The 25179-nt window shown below is 47.0% G+C and overlaps 2 protein-coding genes across 2 annotated transcripts; both read left to right on the top strand.

The window, feature by feature from the left end:
* Window positions 1–569: 569 nt before the first annotated feature.
* SIX4 (SIX homeobox 4) lies at window positions 570–24628 on the top strand. The gene is made up of 3 exons (XM_033173023.1): window positions 570–1528; window positions 18489–19198; window positions 23807–24628. The coding sequence occupies exons 1-3, from the start codon at window positions 633–635 to the stop codon at window positions 24604–24606; spliced, it is 2406 nt and encodes an 801-aa protein (XP_033028914.1). The 5' UTR covers window positions 570–632; the 3' UTR covers window positions 24607–24628.
* Window positions 13188–13541, top strand: LOC117060682 (28S ribosomal protein S36, mitochondrial-like). Its single transcript, XM_033173151.1, has one exon. The coding sequence runs from the start codon at window positions 13198–13200 to the stop codon at window positions 13522–13524; it is 327 nt and encodes a 108-aa protein (XP_033029042.1). The 5' UTR covers window positions 13188–13197; the 3' UTR covers window positions 13525–13541.
* Window positions 24629–25179: the final 551 nt, after the last annotated feature.

The following is a 25179-nucleotide window of genomic DNA, read 5'->3' as shown; positions in this document are numbered from 1 at the left end:
GGGAAGACAGAGGGGGGTGGCACAGACCAGCCCGATCTTCCAGGTAGAGGTGTTTCGCTTTTCGAAAAAGGAGGGAGCGAAGCCTCGCCAAGCAGGCACCGACGGGAGGGGCGGGGCGGGGTTGATTGACGGTTCCCATAGAAACCCCGGGATGCCCCCGCCCCCTCCGCACTGGGAGGCCAATCGGCGCCCGCGCCCGTGTCCAGGAGGCTGCTTGTGCCATTAAAGAATATGTAGGCAGGCGAGAGGGAGAGAAGGCTTTGGAGGAGTCACGTTGTAGTGGTAGTGGAGGGGGGGGGGCGGGGGGAGAGGAAGAAAAGGGAGAGGGGGGGTTGGAGAGGAGGAGGAGGAGGTCGGACAGGGGTGGGGGGGGGAAAGGAGCCGCGATCCGTTTACACAAAGTTTTGCTCGAACAAGCTGTCTTAATGGTTCCTGCGCGGCAGCTAGGAAACCTGATCGGCTGAACGCCAGCCGGGTGGCGGGGCAAGGAGGAGGAGGAGCAGGAACGGTGTGTGTGTGTGTTTGTGTATGTGCACTGAGGAGGGGGGGGGAGAGAGAGAGAGAGAGGAAAGGGGGGGAAACCCGCAAACCCACACCACCCAACTCCAAAACAAGGGAGGGGGCGGTGGAAAATGTCCTCTGCCTCCCCCACCGCCCCGATCCCCGGCGTGGTGGCGGCGATCAAGCAGGAAAACGTGCTGGCGGACATGCTCTCCGGCGTCGGGGCGCCCGAGAAGGCAGCCCGGGAAGGCTGCGCGCCGCCTTTCGCCAGGAAGCAGGAGGAAGACGACGACGACGGGGAGGACGAAGACGACGAAGACGAGGAGGAGGCAGCGGCGGAGGCGGCGGACCAGGTCCTGCTCCACGCCGAGCTGCTGGTGCGCAACCAGCACCAGCGCCACGCTGCCCTCGCCGCCGCCGCCGCCTGCTCCTCGCCGTCTCCCGCCTCGCCTTGTTCGCCGTCGCCGCCGCAGGCTCCGCTGGCTTTCTCCCCGGAGCACGTCGCGTGCGTGTGCGAGGCTCTCCAGCAAGGCGGCCACCTGGACCGGCTGGCGCGGTTCCTGTGGTCGCTGCCGCGGAGCGACCTGCTACGTGGCAACGAGAGCCTGCTGAAGGCGCGCGCGCTGGTGGCTTTCCACCAGGGTCTTTACGCGGAGCTGTACGGCATCCTGGAGAGCCACAGCTTCGACGCCGCCAACCACGCGCTGCTGCAGGAGCTGTGGTACAAGGCGCGCTATAGCGAGGCGGAGAGGGCCCGCGGGCGGCCCCTGGGCGCCGTCGACAAGTACCGCCTGCGCAGGAAGTTCCCCTTGCCGCGGACCATCTGGGACGGCGAGGAGACGGTGTACTGCTTCAAGGAGAGGTCGCGCAACGCGCTCAAGGAGCTCTACAAGCAGAACCGCTACCCGTCGCCCGCCGAGAAGCGCAACCTGGCCAAGGTCACCGGGCTCTCGCTCACGCAGGTCAGCAACTGGTTCAAGAACCGACGGCAGAGGGATCGCAACCCCTCCGAGCCGCAGTCCAAGAGGTGAGCGCGCCCGCGCCGACGGGAGCGGGAAAGGGAAAACTTTCGCAAACTTCTTGGAAAGAGAGGAGGAGACAGGGAGTGGGGAATCGGCCGGGGACACAAAGCAGCTCCAGAATCCGGGAGCTCCTTGAGGCGGGGAGAGAGGGAGAGGCTGGCGAGGGGGACGGAACTCTGCACATGGGCAGGGGGCGCAGGAGTGTGATCTGGCGTAGCAGGTCCCCGGGTTAAGAGACGGCACACGCTGAGGCTCTTGCTGGACGCGGAGGCTCCGCACTCTGCTTGATTTCCACTCTTATGTTTAGACCTTGTTCCCTGCCCTTTATCGCCTGTTGTCTTCCTTTCCCCAAAACTTCCTGCTGCTTTGCTTGATTCCTTCCCACGCCTCTCCCTTTCTTCTCCCCTCTGCATGGTTAGATATGCTCTTTTCCCTGCCCACAAAAAGGCCTTCGGTGCGCCCCCCCCCACCCTACCCCAATGCCCCATCTTGCTTTCTGGTTTAGCATCCATACTGCAATTTTTGGGAGTCTGACCATGGTGCTTTGCATGCACCCTCGATTCACTGCACAACAGCCCAGTAATGTAGGGCGCTGTGTTGTTTTAAGATTCCTCCATATTGCAGGCGGTGGGAGCTGGAGCTGAGAGAATTAAGTGGTCTGCCGAAGGCCACCTAGTGAGTTTATGGCACAAGTGAGATTTGAACTGGTGGCTTGGTAATTCGCACTCTGAGCCACTGCCTCATTCCCAGTTTATTTTCCCCCTTTGCATTCCCCCCCCATCCTTCTTGCCTGACCCTCTCCTTCCACCTTGTCTTTCTTTGTTTCTCCAACCACCACATGCCATCTCTTTTAACACCTTGCCTGCTCCATTGCTTTTCCTGTCCTCCCCCCTTTCCTCTCCTGTCTGGCTTGCTCCCTCCCCTCCCCTCTCCTCCCTGTCTGTCCTCGCCTGGCTCTCATTCCTTGACAAACATGGCGTTTACCTTACAGCTTTCTTCTCTCTCTCTCTTTCTTTTTCCTACCACCACTGCCCCAAATCTCTTAATTTTAAAAAAAGACACACACAAACCCCACTTCCTCCTTGCAGAGTGTAGAGCAAAATAAGTGTCCTTGTCCCTTAAAAGTACTTTCTTCCCACTTCCTTCATGCTGCACTCAAGGCTTCATAATTCCCCCCACCCACCCACCCACTAAAAAAGAAAGTGGTTATTTTGCTTCCAGATTCCCTGGGTGGAAAATCTCTCCTTCACCAAGGCATGCACCCCATAACCTTCAAGGTATCTCTGCCTGGGAGCACTCTTTGTAGCTTGATTCGTCCTGGGGTGGGGATACCCCTTTATTTCTCTCACAGTGCGAAAATATAAAAGTTCCTCTCCCCGCTTTATCCATCAGCAAAACAGCTTCCCCCCCCCCAACAGCAAAACTTCTGTGTATTCTTTCCAATGCCATATCCTTTATTTCTGTTTTCTCCTTTCCTTGCGCACGACGATTCATGAAATTGTGATGTTCTGTATACATCGCCACAAACCGCCAACCTAACATTTAAAATCTGCTGTTGCCGTGGGGTGTGTGTGTGCGGAAAATAATGTTTCCAGATCTGCAGGCGCCATACTACCATGGGAAGAAAACTTTTCTTTCCAATGCATAAATAGCTGGAGCCTCCTTTCCTAGGTTCCCTCAACACACCCAACCAACATGCAACCGTCTCCGATCATCTCCTCTTCTTGTTGTCCAAGGAAACTTTCTCTCCCCTCTCCCATTTTTATTTGACAGCGTTAATCATTTGCCCAGGTTTTATGTCACCAGTGGGAGAAACAGAGAGAGGGAAACTTGAAGCTCCTTCGGTTGCAGGAGGGTTGCTAGTCCCTCTCCCCACCCCCTCCTTGCACACTAACTCTGGTCACTTGTTGTGAAACTTGATTCTGCCTTCGGTTCAGATCAGTTTTCCTTTCCCCCCACAAGACAGGAATGGGGGACTGCCCAGGTCTATAATCCCAAGAAGCCCCTTGCCCTCAAAGGCTCCCACCTAGCTCAGGGGTCAGCAAACTTTTTCAGCAGGGGGCCGGTCCACTGTCCCTCAGACCTTGTGGGGGGCTGGACTATATTTTGAAGGGGAAAAAATGAATGAATTCCTATGCACCTCAAATAACCCAGAGATGCATTTTAAATAAAAGGACACATTCTACTCATGTAAAAACACGCTGATTCCCAGACCGTCCGCGGGCCGCATTTAGAAGGCGATTGGGCCTCATCCGGCCCCCGGGCCTTAGTTTGGGGACCCCTGACCTAGCTGATCTCCCTTTATTCCTTCCCTCGTTCCCACTGAAAATATACTCGTGCATGACTTATTCCTAAAATACCGCAGAGATTTAAGTGTCTGAACCTGCAAAGCCTGCTCTCTCCTTTTCTTTTACTAGATTTGGGTCAATGGTCCAGGGCTAGGAGACTTAAAATTGGGGCGAGGGGGGGCTTTGGCTAGTGAGAGGCCACCCTAGAGGTATTCTGCTGGTCCAGCCAGGTGAGCTGACCTGCTTGCCTGCCCAAGGCACATTCCTCTCCTCCTCCTGTTCCTCCTCTCCTCTTTTCTTGCCTTCTTGCTTGCTTCCGAGAGGGGCTGATTGACAGAAGGCAGGAAAAGTGGCTGGGTCGCTTTTTTGTGTGAAAGGAAAAACACCACCCTCAACGGCCCATCTTCAAGCAAGGACACACCGGTTGTGCTGTGTTTCCGTCCTTGGAGGACATAACATCAAAGCTACGAATGGCAGGCGAGGGAGGAGGGTGTAAAACCAGGAGGACCAGCCCAGCTGCAAAAGTCCGGCCTCTGGAAGTTTGGCCCGGCTACCATTCTTGCAAGGCCATTTGTTTTCTGATGGGTGTAAGGGGCAATTTGCTTCATTTTTTTTGCTGGTAGGTACTCTGAGCAAACGGCCCTCTGGCAAGCTTTGCCGTCTGCAGTTGCCCTCTTCCTCTGGTGGTTTAAACCAGTTCTTAAAATCCTGGGTCTTTTCGTCCCTTCTTTTTTCCAAGCACCCGGAAGCAAACGTAACCCAGCAGGAGGTGTTTTATACCTCCGTGGGCTATATCAACATGTTTTTTATGTGGCTTAAGAAACACACACAAAACACTCCAGAAAATATTTGGTCCGTGTTGCTTGCAAACATGTGTTTGCTATCTGGCAAGTGTTGTAGCAGGAACATGACTGGCTGGGAATTCCTGGAGCCTGTTATCAATGTATGCAGTTTAGGGGTGCGGGGGAGGAATCCTTCACTCCCCAATTTCTCCCAGCCCCTGTTCTTCAGAAGCCTCTATATATCCACAGTCAGCTCACTGTCTTAGCAGGGCTAACTTGTTATAACACTGAACTGTTTGTGTTCCGTGTATCCTGAAGGCAAACTGTAGTGTATCCTAACCACTATTACCCCAGCTGCCCCCCCCCCAGTCCTGCTGCCCCCCCCCCACTCCTCTGCATGGATAAACTCCAGCATCAAAACTAATTTGAATACTATTTTTAATAGAAAAGGGAGTGTAAAACTTAAAACTTATTTAATCCCTTCTGGATCAATGAGGTGCGGGGACGGAGATGTAAGTGTGCACAAACCCATCGGATATGCTTCGCCTCATAGCAAATATTTATTCCTGCCCCTATAACTGCAACCCTATGGGGAGATGAGGCAGGCAGCAGAGTCATAGAATCACAGAGTTGCAAGGGAGCATGTGCGATCTAAAATAAAGTGTTCATTTGACTTCTATGGATGTGTTTAGGGGCATCCACCTTCCACAGAAGCAGATTATGTCAGAAGTTGTTTTTGCTTTCTTTAAGGACTATTTTTGAAACCAGCGTTAACACTTCTTAATAGTTGCAAGGTATAGAAAACCAGCTCCAGCAAATATACTTTAATCACGCTGCTTTGTGCAGTTTAATCAGGAGCCTATCCCAGAGCAGGCCCTTCACGCCTCTTCCATTTCATCCCTCCCAAAATCCCTGTATCTTTCCGTTTTTCCCAGGGAGGCATGCTTAATTTGCTCCTCCCACCCCCCCCTTTTTATCCTTACAACAACCCTTTGAGGTAGGTTAGGCTGAAAGAGAATAACTAGCCAAGATTCATTCAGTGAGGGTCATGGCTGAGCAGGGATTTGAACCCGCACGTTCCGGGTCAGACACTCTATAACTGCAACACTACACCTGCTCTCTTGCAGAAATCTGGTGTTGTGTCCCTTTGCCTGCATCAAGACTTGACTGCTTTTCAGCTTTTAGCAATATTGGTTATTGCAATGGATCTGCCTAGAGAGCAATTGTCATCTCTTTCCCTGGCTATCTTCTTTTTTGGCGGCAGAAAGGGGGCCACTAAACATTGCATACAAATTTATTCTCTTGTAGCTGCATTAATCAAGTGCTTGCATTTAATTCTTTTTTTTTTTAACCATCACTTGAATCCTTTCCAGTAATGGTTTGTTTTGCAGATGAGTAAGATACACGGACTGTAACATCCTCTTAGTTTAGACCCCAAGCATTGCAGAAATGAGAGTTCGAAAAATAAACAACTCTGGCTCCTTTGCTTATTTGCAGGGATGTGTGATCATCCCCCCTTCCAAACCCCTCTGAAACTTCACAGCTGCAATAACCTCGGGGTGCTCATTCCTTTCATTTCCCCAGTGGGCTGTTCCTTTTCTCCCATTGGGAAGTGCCAAGGAATTGAGGACATTTGACACATTTTGGCCATGCTGTCACGGTGGTGATAAATCCATCAGTTCAAAGAGCTTTTAACAGGCTGTTGTGTTTGTAACCAGCCAGGGACATTTGGGACAACTCTTGACGTTCTGGATATTGCCCAGTTGGCCATGTCTTGAAGTCTGTCTTCCAGATGTCATATTAAAGACTTCTCTACTTGTCGTTTTCCTTACATGGGGAAAAATGGCATCGCTTGGTGGTAGAGCACCTGTTTTGCATGCTGAAAGTCCCATGTTCATTCCTCCCAGGTAAGGCTGGGAAGGACTCTTACATGAAAGTCCTTCTGTGAGCAGGTACATCATCTTAAAAAAACAAAACCAAATACGCTTCTTGCTTCAGAGAGCCAGTGTGGTGTAGTGGTTAAGAGTGATATACTCATAATCTGAGGAACCGGGTTCGCGTCTCCACTCCTCCACATGCAGCTGCTGGGTGACCTTGGGCTAGTCACACTTCTCTGAAGTCTCTCAGCCCCACTCACCTCACAGAGTGTTTGTTGTGGGGGAGGAAGGGAAAGGAGAATGTTAGCCGCTTTGAGACTCCTTCGGGTAGTGATAAAGCGGGATATCAAATCCAAACTCTTCTTCTCTTCCAAACTCTTCTTCTTTCCTCCTGCAAAATAGACAGATCAGCTCACGTAATGGATGATTTAGCTGAAATTGCAGTATTTTAGGTTGGACCAGATGAACCACTGTGACCATTCCAACTCTACAATTCTGTGATTCTATAACCTACTAAAACAGGCATGGTAATTATTTAAGCGAAATATTGTTCTGTTTATTTTAATTTATTTCATCAACAAGCCTCTTCCTATGAAACATCTCAAAGCAATTGGCTAGTTAGACACCCACCCACCCACCATTGTTTTATTGTCTTTAAAACAAAATTCTTGGGCTGGGATATTGTGAAGAGCGGGTTATAAGAGCAGCATTCTAAATTCATTTTGCACCTACCTATCAGCCACTTGCAACCAAGTGAAGATGCCCGGGTGCCAGGACGACGCCTGATGTCTCCACCACCTGGAGGTGCATGCCTAGGGATTCTTGGATCCTGACCGTTTGCATACACTAACAACACATCCTGTAGAATTCTATCTGTTATCGTTTATGTGCACAGTCGGAATGAATTTCAGGAGCCAAAAAGTTTTATTGAAAAATACGACTTTCGAGCCGTCTGGCCCCAAAATGGCAGCTAGGCATTCCGTTTAGGCAACCGTAACCCTGGTTTAAGGGGCACCTATTTGGCACCTACCTTACATATCTGAGTTTCTAACACTGTCAATAAATACAGGTAGGTAGCCGTGTTGGTCTGCCATAGTCAAAACAAAATAAAATAAAAAATTCCTTCCAGTAGCACCTTAGAGACCAACTAAGTTTGTTCTTGGTATGAGCTTTCGTGTGCATGCACACTTCTTCAGATAACAAATAGTTAGCGTTTTAGGCCTCAGGCAGATGGTGTATATAGAAAGAGAAGGTAAATTAGCCACCTAATGTGTGATTCATGTAATGCATAATTAATTTATAAGATTTGCTGCCGTAAGAATTGGAAGGCCGCTGTCTTACTTATTTGAAATATTGATAGGCCGCCTTTCACATCCTGTCAAGGCAGGATCCAAATGTAATAAGCCCATCATAAAACTTAATAAAATACCAGTGAACCAGCCCACTAAGCCCATCATAAGGACGCTAAAATCAAATGCTCATCGTTGAAACAGCCCCAATTCAAACGGCTGCACTATAAAACCCATTATGCAAAAGCAATTTTAAAACAGTTGGGTTGTTAAAGCTCACTTTAAAGCTAGCAGTGATGGGACTTGGCAGGCATCACTTTGTAGCAGAGTTTCACAGGCATGGGGCCATAGCCAAGAAGGCCCTTTCCCCCTCTGTAGGTACCTCCCAGTCCTTGAAGGCAGGCACACTGGCCGAGCCTTGGAAGATGACTTCAAGGTGCAAGAAGGTCGTCTTTGGAATGCTCTCCCCTGTTGAGTTGTGCCTGGGCCTCAAGAATCCTCCAGATAATTCCAGAATATTCTGAATGTCATGGCGTGCAGCTCGCGAGGCCATAACAGCATGTTACAAACCGGGTTACCCAATACTGGTTTCTGAGCGCTAAGTCTGAACTAGGGCTAGTGGGAGCTTTATGAGTGGGTTATTAGCCTGTCAGCAGTGCTCTCCAAAGCAGGGTGAAGCTGCATTTATTTATTTATTTATTTATTTATTTATTTATTGCAAACGTGATGGGATATATTGGCAGTCAGGAGGCATCCACATCTTCATTTTTAATGGAGTTGCAGGCTTATTCAAAAGTAAGGTGCTGGAAAGTGTTCAAGTCTCTGTCTTTCCTTCCTCCATCCTAAGTAGGAAACGGCTAGTGTGTGTTTAAGCCGTTTTTCTTTAAAGCCCTATGCAGCCTAGGACCCTCGTACCTACGGGACCGCCTCTCCTGGTATGCCTCATGGAGGACCTTACGGTCTGCAAATAATAACACATTGGAGATTCTAGGCCTCAGGGAGATTAGGCTGGCCTTGACCAGGGCCAAGGCCTTTTCGGTCCTGGCCCCAGCCTGGTGGAACACTATGCCACAAGATACCAGAGCCCTGAGGGATTTGACATCTTTCCGCAGGGACTGCAAGATGGAGTTGTTCCGCTGGGCCTTTGGTCGGGGCTCAGCCTGACTCCCCTTCTCTTTTTGTATAAGAACTAGTATGAAAGAGGCCTTCCAGTATTCTCACAGGCCCATCCATATAAGAACAGCGTACACAGTTGGGCCTGAGGAGCGTTTACTGTTCCCGACCCAAATCCTGCGGAAAGCCATCGAATTCAGATTTTTAATTTTATCCTGACTTGTTTTTAAGAGGTGATTTAATTAATGTTTGATTTTATATCAATGTTTATATTTGACGTTGGCTGCCCTGAGCCCAGTCTTGGCCGGGAAGGGCGGGATACAAATAAAAGATGATGATTGTTATGTATTGAAGTTCTCACCCTAGGCCACTAGGGGTGTCGTGTATATAGTTTCACTCTGCCCACAGTCACTGCAGTTCTCACTCAGGTCCACATGCAAATGAAGGATTGAGAGCGCCGTTCACGTATTGGGTAGCTAGAGAGAGAGTTGTTACTGTTGCATGTTACTGAGTACTATATAAGCAGGCTAGCTGAGCCGTTCAGTTCAGTTCTGTTCCAGCCTGAGAATAAAGAGAGCTGCTTGGAGAATTGTCGTCTGCTATGTCCACCCACTGCTTAATAATGATGATGATGATGATGATTTCTGATACTTGCTGAGGAAGGGATAATTATATTCCAAAGCCAAAGACTGAGAAAGTGGCGCACATGCATGCAGAAGGTCTCATGTTCATCCCACAGCATCTCCAGTTGAGAAGGATGTCAGGAAACAGGTGATGTGGAAGATGTCTGCTGAGGAGCCACTGTCAGTCAGGGCAGGCAGTTCTAGAATAGCAAGATACTCTTTTGTTTGAAGCCACCCAGAGTGGCTGGGGAAACCCAGCCAGATGGGCGGGATATAAATAAATTGTTATTATTATTATTACGTACCTTTGGTCTCAACTCAGAGTAACCCTATTGAAATTAACAGACATGACTAACTAACTTAGGGATATGTGGCTGGTGACCTCATTGTATTGTTCTAGTCATCCTCTGAAAGCATCTTTATTTTGGCAACCTTACCCAGACATACAATTAGTCGCCTATCTTCATCATTAAACTGATTTATATCTGTGTTTTAATGATAATTATTTTATGTACACTTTTTCTTACTGGTTTCCTGGATTTTACATGTGTTTCGTCTACAGCTTTGTTATATGCAGCCACTTAGCTATCTGATTTCATAAATGTTTTGACATTAATGCAAGCGCATTGATTTCAATGGGTCTACCGTGATTAGAGCGGAATTGGATGCAACCCAGAGAGCCAGTGTGGTGTAGTGGTTAAGAGCAGTAGACTCGTAATCTGGTGAACCGGGTTCGCGTCTCCGCTCCTCCGCATGCAGCTGCTGGGTGACCTTGGGCTAGTCACACTTCTCTGAAGTCTCTCAGCCCCACTCACCTCACAGAGTGTTTGTTGTGGGGGAGGAAGGGAAAGGAGAATGTGAGCCGCTTTGAGACTCCTTTGGGTAGTGATAAAGCGGGATATCAAATCCAAACTCTTCTTCTCTTCTTCTCAGACACTCCAAGTGTCCCTATTTTCTGGGGACAGTCCTAGATTTACAGAAGTTGTCCCAGTTTCTGATTTGATACCAGAATTTCCCACTTTTTCTTAGGACATCCCTATTTGCACTGTAGAAATGTTGGAGGGTATTAAGTTATGTGACCCCCGAGCCAAGGAGATAAGTAACTATTCAACCTTTAGAAGACATCTGAAGGCAACCCTGTTTAGGGATGTTTTAAAACAATGTTTAATGTATTATTATATTTTTATATATGCTGGTGGCCTCCCACAGTGGCTGGGACAACACGGTCAGATAGGCAGGTGTTGTTGTTATCATAGAATAGGATGTCCCTATTTTCATCAGAGAAATGTTGGAAGGTACGGTGTTTATGAATCCTGGAACTTCAGGACCTCCTCTAACCTCAAATAAAATTACAAAATGTGTTTTTAATAAACCAATCCCTCGCCTTCCCAGGCTTTAAAAGTCACTTGTGTTGCAGCATAGCAGGCAGGGGGGCCTGTTATTGTGAGAAACCTCAATAGGCATGCAGAGCTTTGGATCGTGACCAGCGGTTTTCTTAGGATGGTGCCTTAGCTTGGGAGCTACTTGCTGTAGACTGGAAAATAAATTGTCCAGGGATTCCAAGATCCCAGAGGAACTTCAGCTGGTGCAGAATTCAGCGGCCAGGTTGCTCACCGGAGCAAGACGGTCTGAGCATATTACTCCGATCCTGGTCCGATTGCACCGGCTACCAATTAGTTTCCTGGCCCAATTCAAAGTGCTGGTTTTGACCTATAAAGCCTTAAACGGCTCAGGACACAATATCCCAAGGACCGCCTCTTTTCCATATGAACCTACCCAGACCCTGAGATCGTCTTCTGAGGCCCTCCTTCGTGTGCCGCCTCCTCAAGAGGTCCAGAGGGTGGCAACGTGAGAACAGGGCCTTCTCTGCAGTGGCTCCCCGTCTGTGGAATGCTCTCCCCAGGGAAGTTCACCTGGCACCTTCATTATACACCTTTAGGCGCCAGGCAAAAACGTTCCTTTTTAACCAGGCCTTTGGTTGATTTGATTGACAGCCTATGCCGTTTTAAAATGTGGGGTTTGGGAGGGGAGGTTATTGGCTTGTTTTTATTTTGATTGTGCATTTTGTGGTTTTATATTTTGATTTTATTCTGTGAACCGCCCTGAGATCTCCGGTTATAGGGCAGTATATAAATTCAATTAATAATAATAACAATAACGACAACACCTTCAGAACCCAAACCAAAGCGCAGGAAGTGCAAGTGTCTCATTCTTTTATCTGTTCTTATTTTCTTTTGTATCTGAAGAAGTGTGCATGCACACGAAAGCTCATACCAAGAACAAACTAAGTTGGTCTCTAAGGTGCTACTGGAAAGAATTTTCTATTTTGTTTCGACTATGGCAGACCAGCACGGCTACCCACCTGTAACTTATTTTCTTTTATTCCTCTAAAATTTCACAGTGTCCAGAATAGATTTTTCACGTCTGAACCCAGTGGGGTGAGACAGGTCATGAGCCAGCCTTCGTCAGCCTGGTGATCTCCAGCTGTCTTGGATTACAACTCCCACCATTCCCAGTCAGCACACTGATGGGAGTTGTAGTCCAAAACAGCTGGGGGCTGATGGGAGTTGTAGTGACAGCCGAAGATCACCTGGTTGGTGAAGGCTACTTGTAAGTAAACTATGAAGGGGGATAAAAAACAACTATAAGTCAGTGCAGAAGCACACATGAATGTGTGCCTGGACACAGAAAAGACTGGCGTTCCCAATGCATATCAATATTTATCAAGGGTAAAAAGATACGATCAAAACGTGTTTAGATGATCAGTCTTTGCAACTCTTTTCCGCCATTCGTACAGACATGCAAGCTGTCCCTGCCTCAGCCTGATGGTTGAAGCTGATTGTAACTGGCTGAATTGTTTTCATAATGCACCTACTAGCCCAAAATACTCTGGATGCAAGCCAACCGAGTTTAATAGTTTTCAAGGGCCCATTGATCCCAAAGGAAAATTTAGGCATTGGGCTCACACCTCACCCATTGAAATCAGTGGGGTTTTAAAAGTACTGAAATTGGGCTCGACTGTGCCTTAAATAATTAAAATGCGCACCATAAATAATGCAAGAATTTAAATAGTATAAATGGCATGGGGTTAAGCGAGAACTTTGCGTATTTATATGGGTGTATTTGAAAATCAATAACAGATACTAATAAAAATAAATTAATTTTTTTTAAAAAAAGAAAGCAAGATCATGCGAGACCTGGAAATCATGTGGGACTAGATTGCCATAGCTTTAAAGACATTCTTTGTCCTTGAGAATAAATATTTATATAGCATCCAATTTTTGCTCAGAAGCTGCTTGCATTTTTCTGCATGGTAGCAAGTTCAGATAGCAGAAAATGTTCCATCATTTTCTAGTAAAGAAAGACTCTGAAAGCAGTAGTAGAAGGATTAGAAAGATGCTTTTAAGAGAAGTGATATATTGGTCAATTATTTTTTAAAAAAAATCAGCGGTGGGAAAAAGAGGTTATATAGGTGAGAATGAACGATAGCCAACTTTGAGAAAGAATTACAGGGGTGTATGTCACCCATAATTTTATCATTCCAAAAGTTGATGACAAGGCGCATCTTTTTATGAGTTTATAATGTTGGTTCTTTGTTGCCCTTCTTTGGTAAGTTACCATAAAGCCATTTGTCTTTTCCAAATTAAACTTGGGGAAGGGCTTCAGCCAGGGTTAGAAATGGAGATATATGGGGCGGTCACCATGGGAAGCAAGATGGCGGCCGCCAGTAGGGTCGTTCAGGTAGTGAAGCCACATACACCCTTAATTAAGTTTCCAGACAGAAGAAGTACTGTACTCCCAAACCTACAATACAGGTGCCTCTACAGTCAAAGAGGGCCTCTGCCTCATGTTTCAGCCTCACAACTCTCTGCTGGAGGTGGGCCATCATCTACAAATATTTCATTCTCCAGTAGAATTCAAGGCACACCTGACACTTCAGAATTAGTAAAAATGTTACCTCAAAAATATAGAAGGAAATCCATGTCAGTGGAAGAGATGGAGTATACCCAACGTGGAGGTCCAGAATAACGCACAAGACTCCGGTTAGCTAAACTCTTAATATTCACAACAAAGGCCTTCCTCACTCTGAATGTTACAAATGTCTAAAAGCAAATAGCTTTGTTAAAGGTCTTTCGTGAGGGATGAGAAGGTAAATGCTTCTTCAGAAAGTGGCTGTGTCCTAGAACAGAAGACTATTCTGTTTTGAGTAATTGTGACTCCACTTTATACAACTCTACAATTAAAATTTTATTTTATTCATTCTAAAAAGAAGAAGAAGAAAAGAAATGGAAATATATAAGCTAGGTGCCAAAGGGCTCTTTAAACCAAGGTTACAGTCGCCAGAGCATTATGTCTAGTTGCCATCTTGGGTTAATACAGCTCTAAAGTCTTATTTTTCAAATGATGCACTGGCTTTGATTGATCATCAGTTAATCACCTGGCTGGTTCAGATGAACAACCTTAGCTAGATTAAGAGAACTTAAAGAAGAAAAGTCTCTTGATCCAGGGACAGACCACATATATATTGGCCTGTTCCAACCTCTTCTTCTTAATGGTGACTTCTCCTGCTCAGGCTGCACAGAAAAAGCATTTTAGTTGTGCAGATAAAAGATAATGGATAGAATTCTACAGGATGGGGTATTCGTGTGTGAAAACAGGCAAGATCCAAGGATCCCCAGACACGCACCTCCAGATGATGGAGATGTCAGGCGCCATCCAGGCATCTTCACTTGGTTGAAAGTGGCTGATAGCCAGGTGCAAAATGCTGGCTGCAGTTTAGTAGCAGAGCATCTGCGTTGCATTCAAAAGGTCCCAAGTTCAGTTCCTAGCATATTCAGGTAGGGCTGGGAGAGAACCCTGTCCGGAATCCTGGAGAGCTGCTTTCAGTGGTGTCCAAACTTTTTTCAAAGGGTGCCAGATTTGATGAAATGAAGGGCCGTGAGGCCGAACCGAAATTATTGAGTTTTTTTAAGGATTGAAGTTGTTGAGGTTTTTACCCCAGGAAATAAATTGCCACAGGGGCCGGGTTAAACCGACTGGCGGGCCAGATTAGGTCCCCAAAACGGACTTTAGACATGCCTGGTAGTGGTTAAAACTGTCTATATGAAGCAGCGAATCTAATGCGCACCTCAATTTTTCAGAACCTTGAAACCAAAAAAGCATCTGCTGGCAAATCTAAATGCGCATCAAATCTAACACACACCCTCATTTCCGCGACATCGCATTCGAGTAAATATGGTAGTTTTGTATCAATTTTTGCAACGGGGGTTCGAAGGGAAGGTCGAAAAATTACTCCTGATAACATTTAGGCTGGATGTGTGTGCTTCTCTGTGTATGGGGTTGCCTAATGCCACACTCGGATAGCAGACAAGATGCCAAGAACACATTGTTCCCCCTGGCATTTCTCCAAATGGCTGCAAATAGCTGGGCGTCCCCCACATTTGTGCCTCTCTTGAGGGCACTTTAGCAGGAGGCAGAGAGGCTGGCCTGAGGCTATATCTTTCCTTTTGATTCCTTTTGCAATAAACATGTTGGACTGCCTTGGAAATAGGAGTCGGAGAGGACATTTGCCTCTTCTCTGTGCTTGAGGAAATGGAAATATATATATATAAAATAGTCCAGTAGCACCTTAGAAACCAACTAAGTATGTTCTGGGTATGAGCTTTTGTGTGCATGCACACTTCTTCAGATACACTGAGACGGAAGTCACCAGACCCTTATATATAGTGGGAGGGTGGGGTGAGGTTTTTCTCAGGAGGGCAGTAGGAGATGGGTGATTGACTCAATGGGTATGGTTAACCTGTTGACAGCAATTAGTCCTACAGGAAAAAGCAAGGGAATAGTATACAGATGATTAGCATATGAAATAGAGACAGGTACCCAATATCTCTATTAAGACCAGGTCTCTCCATAGTCTTCAGTTTAGTGATAAGTTGTAATTCAACAACTTCTCTTTCAAGCCTGTTTCTGAAATTCTTTTGTAGTAAGACAGCCTCTTTGAGATCCTGTATTGAATGTCTCCTACTGGCTTCTCTGTCTTGTGATCCCTGATGTCAGATTTATGTCCCTTTATCCTTTGGCGTAGGGTTTGGCCTGTTTGTCCAATATAGAGAGCTGAAGGGCACTGCTGGCATTTGGCACGGCTTACCTACCTGAATCTCGAGGAAATGATGCTTCTTAGGGCTTGCTCCATGCTAGCGATGGACAGGGTCTGAGGTGGAAGTGGCTGGAGCAACAGGTACAACTCTTGCTCTGTGCATTAAAAGCCTGAGGTTTCTACTAATACATACGGTAGATCTCTCCATCCTCCATTCAGGCAGGCAAGAAGAATTATCGCAATTCAATGGCATATTCCAGCTAGGCAAAAACACTTGAGGAGGGAGCAGAGCAGGGCTGCTGAGGGTCAAAGCCTAGGAAAGAATCCTAAGGGCCATATAGGAAGGCTTCGGGGGCCGATTTCAACCCATGGGCCTGAACCATGGGGTTCTCCTCCCTGTGCTAGGTACTAACCGTGTCAGCCATGCACTAGATCATGGGTAGGCAAACTAAGGTCCGTGGGCCTGATCAGGCCCAATTGCCTTCTGGATCCAGCCCGCGGACAGTCCAGGAATCCCTGCTTGGATCGCCAGCGCGTGTGTTCTTTCCCTCTCCCTCCCTCTCCTTCACACGGCGTCGGTGGCGGCGCCTCCTTCCTCCCTCCCTCCTCCTGGATTCTCCCCACCCTGCCTAGAGGAGGAAGGGGGCTGGGCTTTGTTGGTGCCAACAGCAGCAGCAGCACTCGAGCGGCCGCCATTTTTAGTAGCCCCTCTCCAGAGCCCTTTCGCGCACTGCTCATTGTCCCGCCGCTGCCAGCCCCTGGGCCACTGGGGCTCATGATGCTCTTGCATCAGTGTTTTGTTTTTGTTTTTTGTTTTTGCTTCAAAATACAGTCCGGCCCCCCACAAGATCTGAGGGAGAGTGGACCGGCCCCCTGGTGAAAAAGTTTGCTGACCCCTGCACTAGATGCTCACCTAGAACTGTCATGGTCCCTGCTTAGAGGGTCTGGATCTGATGCGCATGGACCGCAGCATTGGATGGTGTAACCATTGGATGGTTCAGCCACCAACCTGAACGTCTTTGGAAGAGAACTGGACAAATTTATGGAGTGGCTTCTAGCAGTCAGAGGCAGCGATGCCACTGAATCCCAGTTGCTAGAAGCCACAGGAGGGGAGAGTGCTGCTCTTGTGCCTGAGTTCTGCTTGCGGGTCTCCCACAGGCATCTGGTAGGCCCCTGTGAGAACAGGATGCTGGGCCTGTTGAGATGGCAACGTTGACTTGTTCAATAAGAGAAGAATCATTACTGGCATTTTGTTTGTAAGGATTGCAAACTTCTTACCGACTTCCTGCATGAAAGAGACAGTTAACTTGTAATATCTGGATCTGAAGATTTTTTTAAAAAAAGTTTTATAGAAGATAGAATGGTTGGATGAGTGAATACTCTATTTAGCTGCAGGACAGAGAACCGAAAGTGCATTTTTCTTTCTCATTTTCTCTTTTTTCCCTTTTCTTCTTCTTTCTGCTTCTGTTCTTTTTTAGATTAAGTACCTGTATTATTTTCATGTATTATAGAAAGAGTAATGGGTGTGAATTTTTGTATATGTTTGAATAAGTATCAATAGTTGTTGTGGTCGTCGTCTTTTTTTATAAATCATTTTTATTAAAATTTCCAAATTAACAATTCAATCAAATCATATTAAATATACCAAATTATACATATGCAAATATTCTGCCAAATTATAATTTATTTTTTGGGACTCTCCAGGCTTCAGGTTTTGGAAGGCTCATCATCTTCTCAATTCCACTGCATGTCGTATTCTTTCCGATATTCTCCAGTTCTATCTGTTGTTATCCTTCATTCTTTCACAGCCTCTGAGTTGTTCCCACAAGCAATTTAAAATGAATATGTTTCTGTGTGGATTTTATATCAGTATGATTCTCTTCCATCTCCTCACAACCGGCATTTCTGTCGAGTCAATCCAAAAGTCCTTTCATTATTTGCAGCCGCCATCTTATCCAATTCCTGTTGTTGTTGTTGTTGTTGTTGTTGTTGTTGTCAGCAACAACAAGATGGGCCATTGGCCTGACCCAGCAGAGTTCTTATGCTGGGCTGTACCCTTTCAGGTGATAGGAGAGAGAGCTGTGTGTCTGCTCTCCTTTAAACCTCAAGACAAAAAGCAGTTCTCTCTATATGGAAAATGTGCGTCTTCAGGGGGGATAGCCTCAAAATCTTTACCATCACATGCTAGTTTTCTGTGCGCAGGGAGACACTCCCTGCCCCCAGTATGAGGCAGTGTTCAGATCAAATTGGAGGCACCCTGTGAATTCACTGCTCTTTCTCTTTTTTATAAATAATTTTTATTATTTTATACTAAATTACTACAAAAAAATAAAATATACATTCGCATACATTCTTTCAGTTTTGGCTAACATAGCCTTGACTTCCCTCAGACCTTCCACGTGGCATTCAGAATTATATCTTAATACTATACTTCTTTAATCTACCATTGCTTACATTATCATAAATCTCTTACTCACTCTAACTACCATAATTACAATAATATTTCTACACAATAACTACAAAGCTTCTTGAAGTCCTATTAGCGTATTCAACTGCAAATTGTTTGTCAAATAGTTCGTAAACTTTAACAGGTCTTTGATGAATTCCCGCTGTTCCCGGATTCTTCCCGCCATTTTGTCCAGTTCTGCATATTCCATCAATTTCACTGTCCAATCTTCTTTTGTCGGTATTTCTTCTTGTTTCCATCTTTGTGCTAGCAAAATCCTAGCTGCAGTCACTGCGTATTGGAAAAGTTTAGTGTCCTGTTTTTTAATGTCTGTACCTATTATACCTAGTAAAAAGGCTTCTGGTTTCTTAACAAAATTATATTTCAACATTTTTCTCAGCTCATGATATGTCCCAATACGCTCACTGCTCTTTCTCTCTTGCCTTGCAGCGAGTCGGATGGCAACCCCAGCACGGAAGATGAGTCTAGCAAGGGGCAAGAAGACTTGTCTCCCCACCCGCTTGCCAGCGCCTCTGACGGAAGTGCCACCTTGAGCCTTCCTGGCCACATGGAGACTGTCTACATGCAGCAGCTTGGGAACTCCAAAATATCTCTAAGCTCCCCGGGGGTTTTGTTGAACGGGAACTTGGTGCCCGCCAACCCGTCCCCCGTTTTCCTTAACGGCACCTCCTTCATCCAGGGGCCCAACGGGGTCCTCCTCAATGGGCTCAACGTGGGCGCCGCCTCGCAAGCGGTGCCGCTGAATCCGCCCAAAACGTCTCTGAGCGCTTTGAGCAACGGCATGCCCTTGGCCGACATGCTGGCCTCTTCGTCGGAAGACGTGAAGGACTTCAAAATCCTCCAGACTTCCATGTCCAACTCCGCGGCCCCGTCGACGACGACGACGACAGCATACAGCCCCAGTTCTGCCTCTTTCTCAGGTCTGATACCAAGCCTTGAGGTGAAGAGGGAAGAAAGCGAAGAAGCCATCGCCTCGCAAGACGGCGGCTCCATTGTTACCTTCACAGGCCCTGTCCAAATAAACCAGTATGGCGTCGTCCAGATTCCCAATTCGGCAACAAACGGAGGCCAGCTCCTCAACGGAGGCATCAGTTTTTCGCCGGTGCAGCTCCCTCCTGTATCAACAGCAACTTCCCAAGGTAGGTTTTTCTCTCTCTTCAATTTGCTACGGGGTTCAGAAAGCTCAGCCTCTTGCATATTTTCGTAGCCGTGCTTCGTACGTCAGATTTCACGCGCCTGTTACCCTCCAGGACCGCAACCCCCATCAGCCCCTGCCAGCACGGCCATGATGTCTATGGCTGTGCTTGCAGAGGCTGATGGGAGTTGTAGGCCAAAACATCAGGTGGGTGAAAGCTCCTGTATGGAATGCATAAGTGGGTCCCTTCTGTATGCAGAAGGAATTTTTCTGCAAAGAGAAGGTCATTTGAGCATCTCCACCCGCATCATTCTGCCCGGACACTGAGGTCCAGTGCCGAGGGCCTTCTGGCGGTTCCCTTGCTGCGAGAAGCCAAGTTACAGGGAACCAGGCAGAGGGCCTTCTCGGTAGTGGCACCCGCCCTGTGCAATGCCTTCCCACCAGATGTCAAAGAGAAAAATAACTACCAGGCTTTTAGAAGACATCTGAAGGCAGCCCTGTTTAGGGAAGCTTTTAATGTTTGACGGACTATTGTATTTTAATATTTTGTTGGAAGCTGCCCAGAGTGGCTGGGGAAACCCAGCAAGATGGGCGGGGTATAAATAAATTATTATTATTATTAAAATTGTGGCAGTTTTTTACAGTCCTCCCTGGGCCACCTCGCACGCTGTCCCCGAGGGGTGCTAGTCGTCTCTCTACAGCCTCCTCCCCAAAAAATGGCTCCTGGAGGTTGAGTCTTCTGGAGCAGAATGGCATAAGGTGGTGAAACGGGAGGCTGAAACAGAGAGGGGGGTTACCAGAAAATTGAAGAAGCCCACCCTCCTCATGTGTGGCTTATTCTCATTGATCTAAGCCTAGGATTCTGGCTGCTAGACATTGAGGATCCCTCCCCACACTCAAGTTTCACATGCATCCAATAAATAAATGAGCTACACACCATCTTAATGAGACCTGAATAGTGATGTCTATAGGGTGCCTTTGGTTGAAATTTATAGCACTTAAACAATGTTGAATCAGAGGGAAGCAACCATTTTCTCCCGCAGTTTTCTTAAAATGTGCATCTGTTCAACTATGTCTCTTGAAATAGCGAAGCAAGCTTAGTTCCGTGTGTGTTTTTATTTTGTCAGTCCTGTAAAAGTGGCTAGCATACATGAAAAGGAAATTCCCATGTTGGGGAGCCAACACTGAGAAGGCTCTCTCACAGATCCCTACCTCCATTGCATCTGAAGGGAGAGGGCATGTGTAGAAGGTTCTCTGGGGAATAATAATAATAATAATAATAATAATAATAATAAATTATTTGCACCCCACCCATCTGACTCCCGCTCATGCGGGAGGAGATAGCCATTAAGATAGTCTGGTCCCAAACCATTTAGGGCAGAGTGGCTAAGCTGTGACTGTCCAGAAGTTGGACTACAACTCCCATCATCCCTGACCGTTGGGCATGTGGACTGGAGCTGATTTAGGTTGTAGTCCAAAGCACCTGGAGGGCCACAGGTTAGCAACCCTTAATATAGGGCTTTAGACGTCAAAACAAGCATGTTGAATTTGGCTCAGAAATGGATTGGGATCCAGCATAGCTGTTTTCAAACTAGTGAGATGTGTCCCTTATTCCCAGCCCCAATTAGTAACCTAGCTTACCATAGTTTCCAAACTCTTATTTCTTTTTCTTGGTCGTTTTTGCATTTATAAAAGACAACCAAAGTAAGCAGATCTCAAATGCAAGCAGTAAGGTAACCTATATTGGTCAAGTGAGAGCTCATTTTCTGAACTTGGTATATGATCTCCCTGGGCTGAATTTTAATTGCATCAAACAACTTGCTGCAAGGATCCAGTTACAGGTAGGTAGCCGTGTTGGTCTGCCATAGTCGAAACAAAATAAAAAATAAATAAAATTCCTTCCAGTGGCACCTTAGATACCAACTAAGTTTGTTCTTGGTATGAGCTTTCGTGTGCATGCACACTTCTTCAGATACACTGAAACAGAAGTCACCAGACCCTTATATATAGTGGGGTGGTGGGAATGGGCCATTGGCTGCAAGGAGTCAAGGGCTTCACATCTCCGGTCTCCGTTTTTCTTCTACCCTGGAGGAGATCCTTATAAATAGTTCTCCACTCCACCATCTGAGCTTCTCAAAATACCTCTTTGTTCTTTGCTGAGCTACAATTTGCATTCCGGTGCCTTCTGCAAAAAGGCTAATCTGACTGTGATTCACATTAAGTTTCTTTGCTTTGTTTTTCGCGACTGATTCTCTTCCATATCTTATGAGGCGGATTAAAGGGCCAGGGAACTGACTTCTTCAATTGCGTTAACGTGCGAGTCATTCGTAACTTTTGGGCAAATCCCGCAGTTGCTGGATAAAACTGCCTGAGAGCCAGTGTGGGGTAGTGGTTAGAGGGTTGGACCAAGGACCCAGGAGACCAGGGTTCAAATCCCCGCTCGGCCATGACTTTGTGCCAGTCACAGTCTCTCAGCCTAACCTGCCACACAGGGTTGGATGCGAGGATAAAATTGGCGCCGAGGAGGGGGGGAGAATCATAGAATTGTAGAGTTGGAAAGGACCACAATGCTCATCTAGTCCAACCCCCCTGCAATGTAGGAAACCTTTGCCCAACGTGGGGCTTGAACTCACAGCCCTGAGATTAAGAGCCTGGTGTTCTACCGACGGAAAAAATTAATAGTGCCACAGAACCAGAAACCAATTATTCAGCCTGGCTGGGGCTGATCTGAGTTGCAGTCCAAAACATGGAGATGGCACCAGGTTGGTGAAGGCAGTGGCCAAGGAGTGATTAGCGTTGCATCATCATCATTCTGAAGCTCCTTTTCTCCTAATTCAGATCTTTATAGATATAAGCCAGCGGCCTGGAGCCAAACATTTGGATGTGTCATATCCTGGTCTTGGCAAGGCAGGAAGAATGGCACTCAGATGAGCAACTTGCTCTGACAACGCCTGAGAATGAACAGAAGGTGGCTAACCTGAGACCCTGCAGATCTTTCTGGACCACAATTCCCACCACCTCCGGCCATTGGCCATTGGCTGGTGGGAGCCGTACTGCAGCAGCATCTTTTTGGTCATGGATTAGCCATCCTTGGCTTAAAGGGGCAGGCCTCTCTTTGGCTTGGAGCTTAGCGCTCTTCTGTTAAATCCCTCTGGGTGCATTTCCTGCCTTGCTGGGCTGACGTGGAGGGGGCTGGTGGTTACTCAGAGTGGGGGGAGAGTGTAGGTTGTGGCTTCAGGTGTGGGTTCCGACAGACTCTTTCCCCCAAAAAAATCCATGTGGGAACTTCAACCTTCTTCATTCCAGCCGCTCTTGGGGTGATGTCCACTTCTGCTGTCAATCATAGGAGCCATCTCCTATAGGTCAAGATCCTTTTGCCCCCCCCCCATAAAATATTTGAGTGGCTAGGCCTCCCCAAAGTTAATGAATATTGCCATTCAGATGGTGTGTGCGCGCTGCATCATGTGATTCATCATGTGGGGTGGGGCTGGAGTTTGGACCTAAGGAAGCCATACTTTCCTGCTATGTGAATGAGTTCGGACCTCAGTGCTCTCTCTTCCTCTTGTGAGACTTGAGAGAAGGTGCGCAGAAACTTCTGCTTTCACTTACAAGCTAACGCAGTTCCCCATGATGGCTGAACTCAAGAAAACATTGTTTACCTCAACTGTGGTTGGTGGGAACGTGCTAGTATCAAACTGTAACTCCAGGCTACTTCTGGCTTGTTCTCAGGCTGGCAAAATCTGTTAAATGCATCATACAATATAGGTGTTTTGGAGGGGGAAACAGAGATATTTCCATACCCCACTTAGGATTTCATGGTGAAAAATCTTTCTGCTGCTGAAATGCTAGACTGTTGTTAAAATGCATCATTTAGCCCCCACCCCACCCAACCCCCCCACCCCTCCCACCTCCTCCCCCCCTTTCTGCCTAATGTCTCAACAACCAAAATTGATCTGTAAAAATGTTACATGGAAAAATGCAAGAGACATTGTACACTTGTAAACCAAGAAAATCTCTTTTTAAAAAAATGCATCATTTAGGAAAGCCCAGGAGACACAGAAACACATTATTATTATTATTATTATTATTATTATTAACATCATTAAAAATTTGTATAACGCCCTTCATCTGTTAATCTCAGGGCAGTTCACAACATAGAATCACAATATAAAAAACACAAAATATATAATAAAAAGAAGAACAAAAAACAAACCAATAATCCCCTCCCACAACACATTTAAAAGGGCATTAGCAATCAATCAGCCAAAGGCCTAGGAGAAGAGGAACGTTTTCGCTTGGTGCCTAAAGATATGTAAAGACGGGGAACCCTTCAGAAAAGTCCTGTCTTTGTGTTGCCACCCTCTGGACCTCTCATGGAGGAGGCACATGACGGAGGGCCTCAGCATGATTTCAGTGTCCAGGTAGATTTGTATGGAGGGAGGCAGTCCTGAAACATTTTATGATTATGATTATTATTCAATTAATGCATCTTTTAGGAAAGCCACAGGAGACACAGAAGCAATCTTTGACTTTGCAATCTTTATTTTGCACTGATGCACAACTTTAAGACTATTCCTGTTGCTTTGTTTTTTTCCTTCCTCTCTCACCGCAGGCAACCTGCCGCTAAATCAAAGCACACCGAGCAGCGGCACGTTCACAAGCGACTCGGCCGCGACACAGCAAGGGAAAGTGTTTTTCAGCAACCTCCCTCCCAGCGCGGTGGTGTACACGCTCCCCAACTCGAGCCAGGCAATCGGGCCAGTCAAGCAGGAAGGCCTGGAGGCGAGCCTGGTGTTTTCTCAAGTAATGTCGCTCGGCCAGAACCCGCAACTCCACGCAACCCTGCCTTCGGACAGCCTCTCCGGCGGGGGCCTGCAGGCAGGGCCTTCCTCGCTCGTCAACGTCACCCTGTCGCATAACTTTTCCCTGGGACCGGCCACTCTGATAAACTCCGAAGAACTCGGCTCACCCGTGTCCGAGAGCCCGCCCCTGTCGGCCCCCGCCACAAGCGGGGCTACCGTGGTCTCCATCACCAACTCAAACTATGCAACGCTCCAGAACTGCTCCCTCCTCTCCGGCCACGACCTGATGTCCATTTCGGCGACGCAGCCGGCGCTCGGTGGGATCGGCCAGGCCATTGGCAGCCACGTCGGACCCCACCCGTCGGCGCAGGTTCACCCCCATTTCGCCCGGGAGCAGCGGTTGGTGCTGCAGCCGGTCACCAGCCTAAAGGAAAACTTCTTGTCCGAGGCCGAGAGCAAATCCGCTAGCGCCTTGATGATGCTGGATTCGAAAACCAAATACGTAATGAGCAATATGGTCGACGCAATCTGCGAGGAGCTGGAGACAGACAAAAAGCAGCTGGCCAAGCTCCAGACAGTGCAAATGGACGAAGATATGCAAGACTTGTAAATTAATAATAATAATAATAATAATAATTAATTTTTTTGGTTCACATTTCCATAGAGAAGCGAGGCCCTAGGACGCACAGAGTGTTGTTGTTGTTTTTTCTCACCTAGTCAAGATATGCATACAGAATAACCAAAAAAGAGAGAGCACATTTTGAAGGGTCTGCTACAACTTAGTGGAAATCTCCGTTAGGAATATGAGATTGTCATGCGTTTTTTGCATGAACTCTGACCTTCGTTAAACTTGGTAATGGGGGCGGGCAGGGCGGGGGGGGGGAGGTACAGCATACCAGTCAGATATGGGATGGTTTGCCTTACTAATATAATCCAAATAGTTTTATTAGGCATTCAACACTTCCATGTATTTTCAGAAAGTATATCCTCCAAATATTAGATAGGAACGAGAATTACCTTTTTGAAAAGTCTTGAGTGTGGGAAGCGCCAGTCTCTCGCATTTTGTTCTGGATACTTCTGGGCATTGACGAAGGTGGTGTTTGTTTTTAAGGAATATTCTAGATGATACCTCATGAGCTGCTGTTACCTCCTTAGCGGAGAAAGCGCAATGGCAAACAACTTT

Source organism: Lacerta agilis, chromosome 1 (genome assembly GCF_009819535.1).
Source record: "Lacerta agilis isolate rLacAgi1 chromosome 1, rLacAgi1.pri, whole genome shotgun sequence".
Classification (NCBI taxonomy): Eukaryota; Metazoa; Chordata; class Lepidosauria; order Squamata; family Lacertidae; genus Lacerta; species Lacerta agilis.
The sequence above is the reverse complement of the archived record's forward strand: the minus strand, read 5'-3'. Positions and strand labels throughout refer to the sequence as shown.

Bases quoted from the DNA above. Each gene is read 5' to 3' on its own strand.
- SIX4 (XM_033173023.1), top strand. From the start codon at position 633: ATGTCCTCTGCCTCCCCCACCGCCCCGATCCCCGGCGTGGTGGCGGCG. The intron at 1,529-18,488 runs GTGAGCGCGCCC...CTTGCCTTGCAG, and splicing joins TCCGAGCCGCAGTCCAAGAG to CGAGTCGGATGGCAACCCCA. The intron at 19,199-23,806 runs GTAGGTTTTTCT...CTCTCACCGCAG, and splicing joins ATCAACAGCAACTTCCCAAG to GCAACCTGCCGCTAAATCAA.
- LOC117060682 (XM_033173151.1), top strand. From the start codon at position 13,198: ATGGGAAGCAAGATGGCGGCCGCCAGTAGGGTCGTTCAGGTAGTGAAG.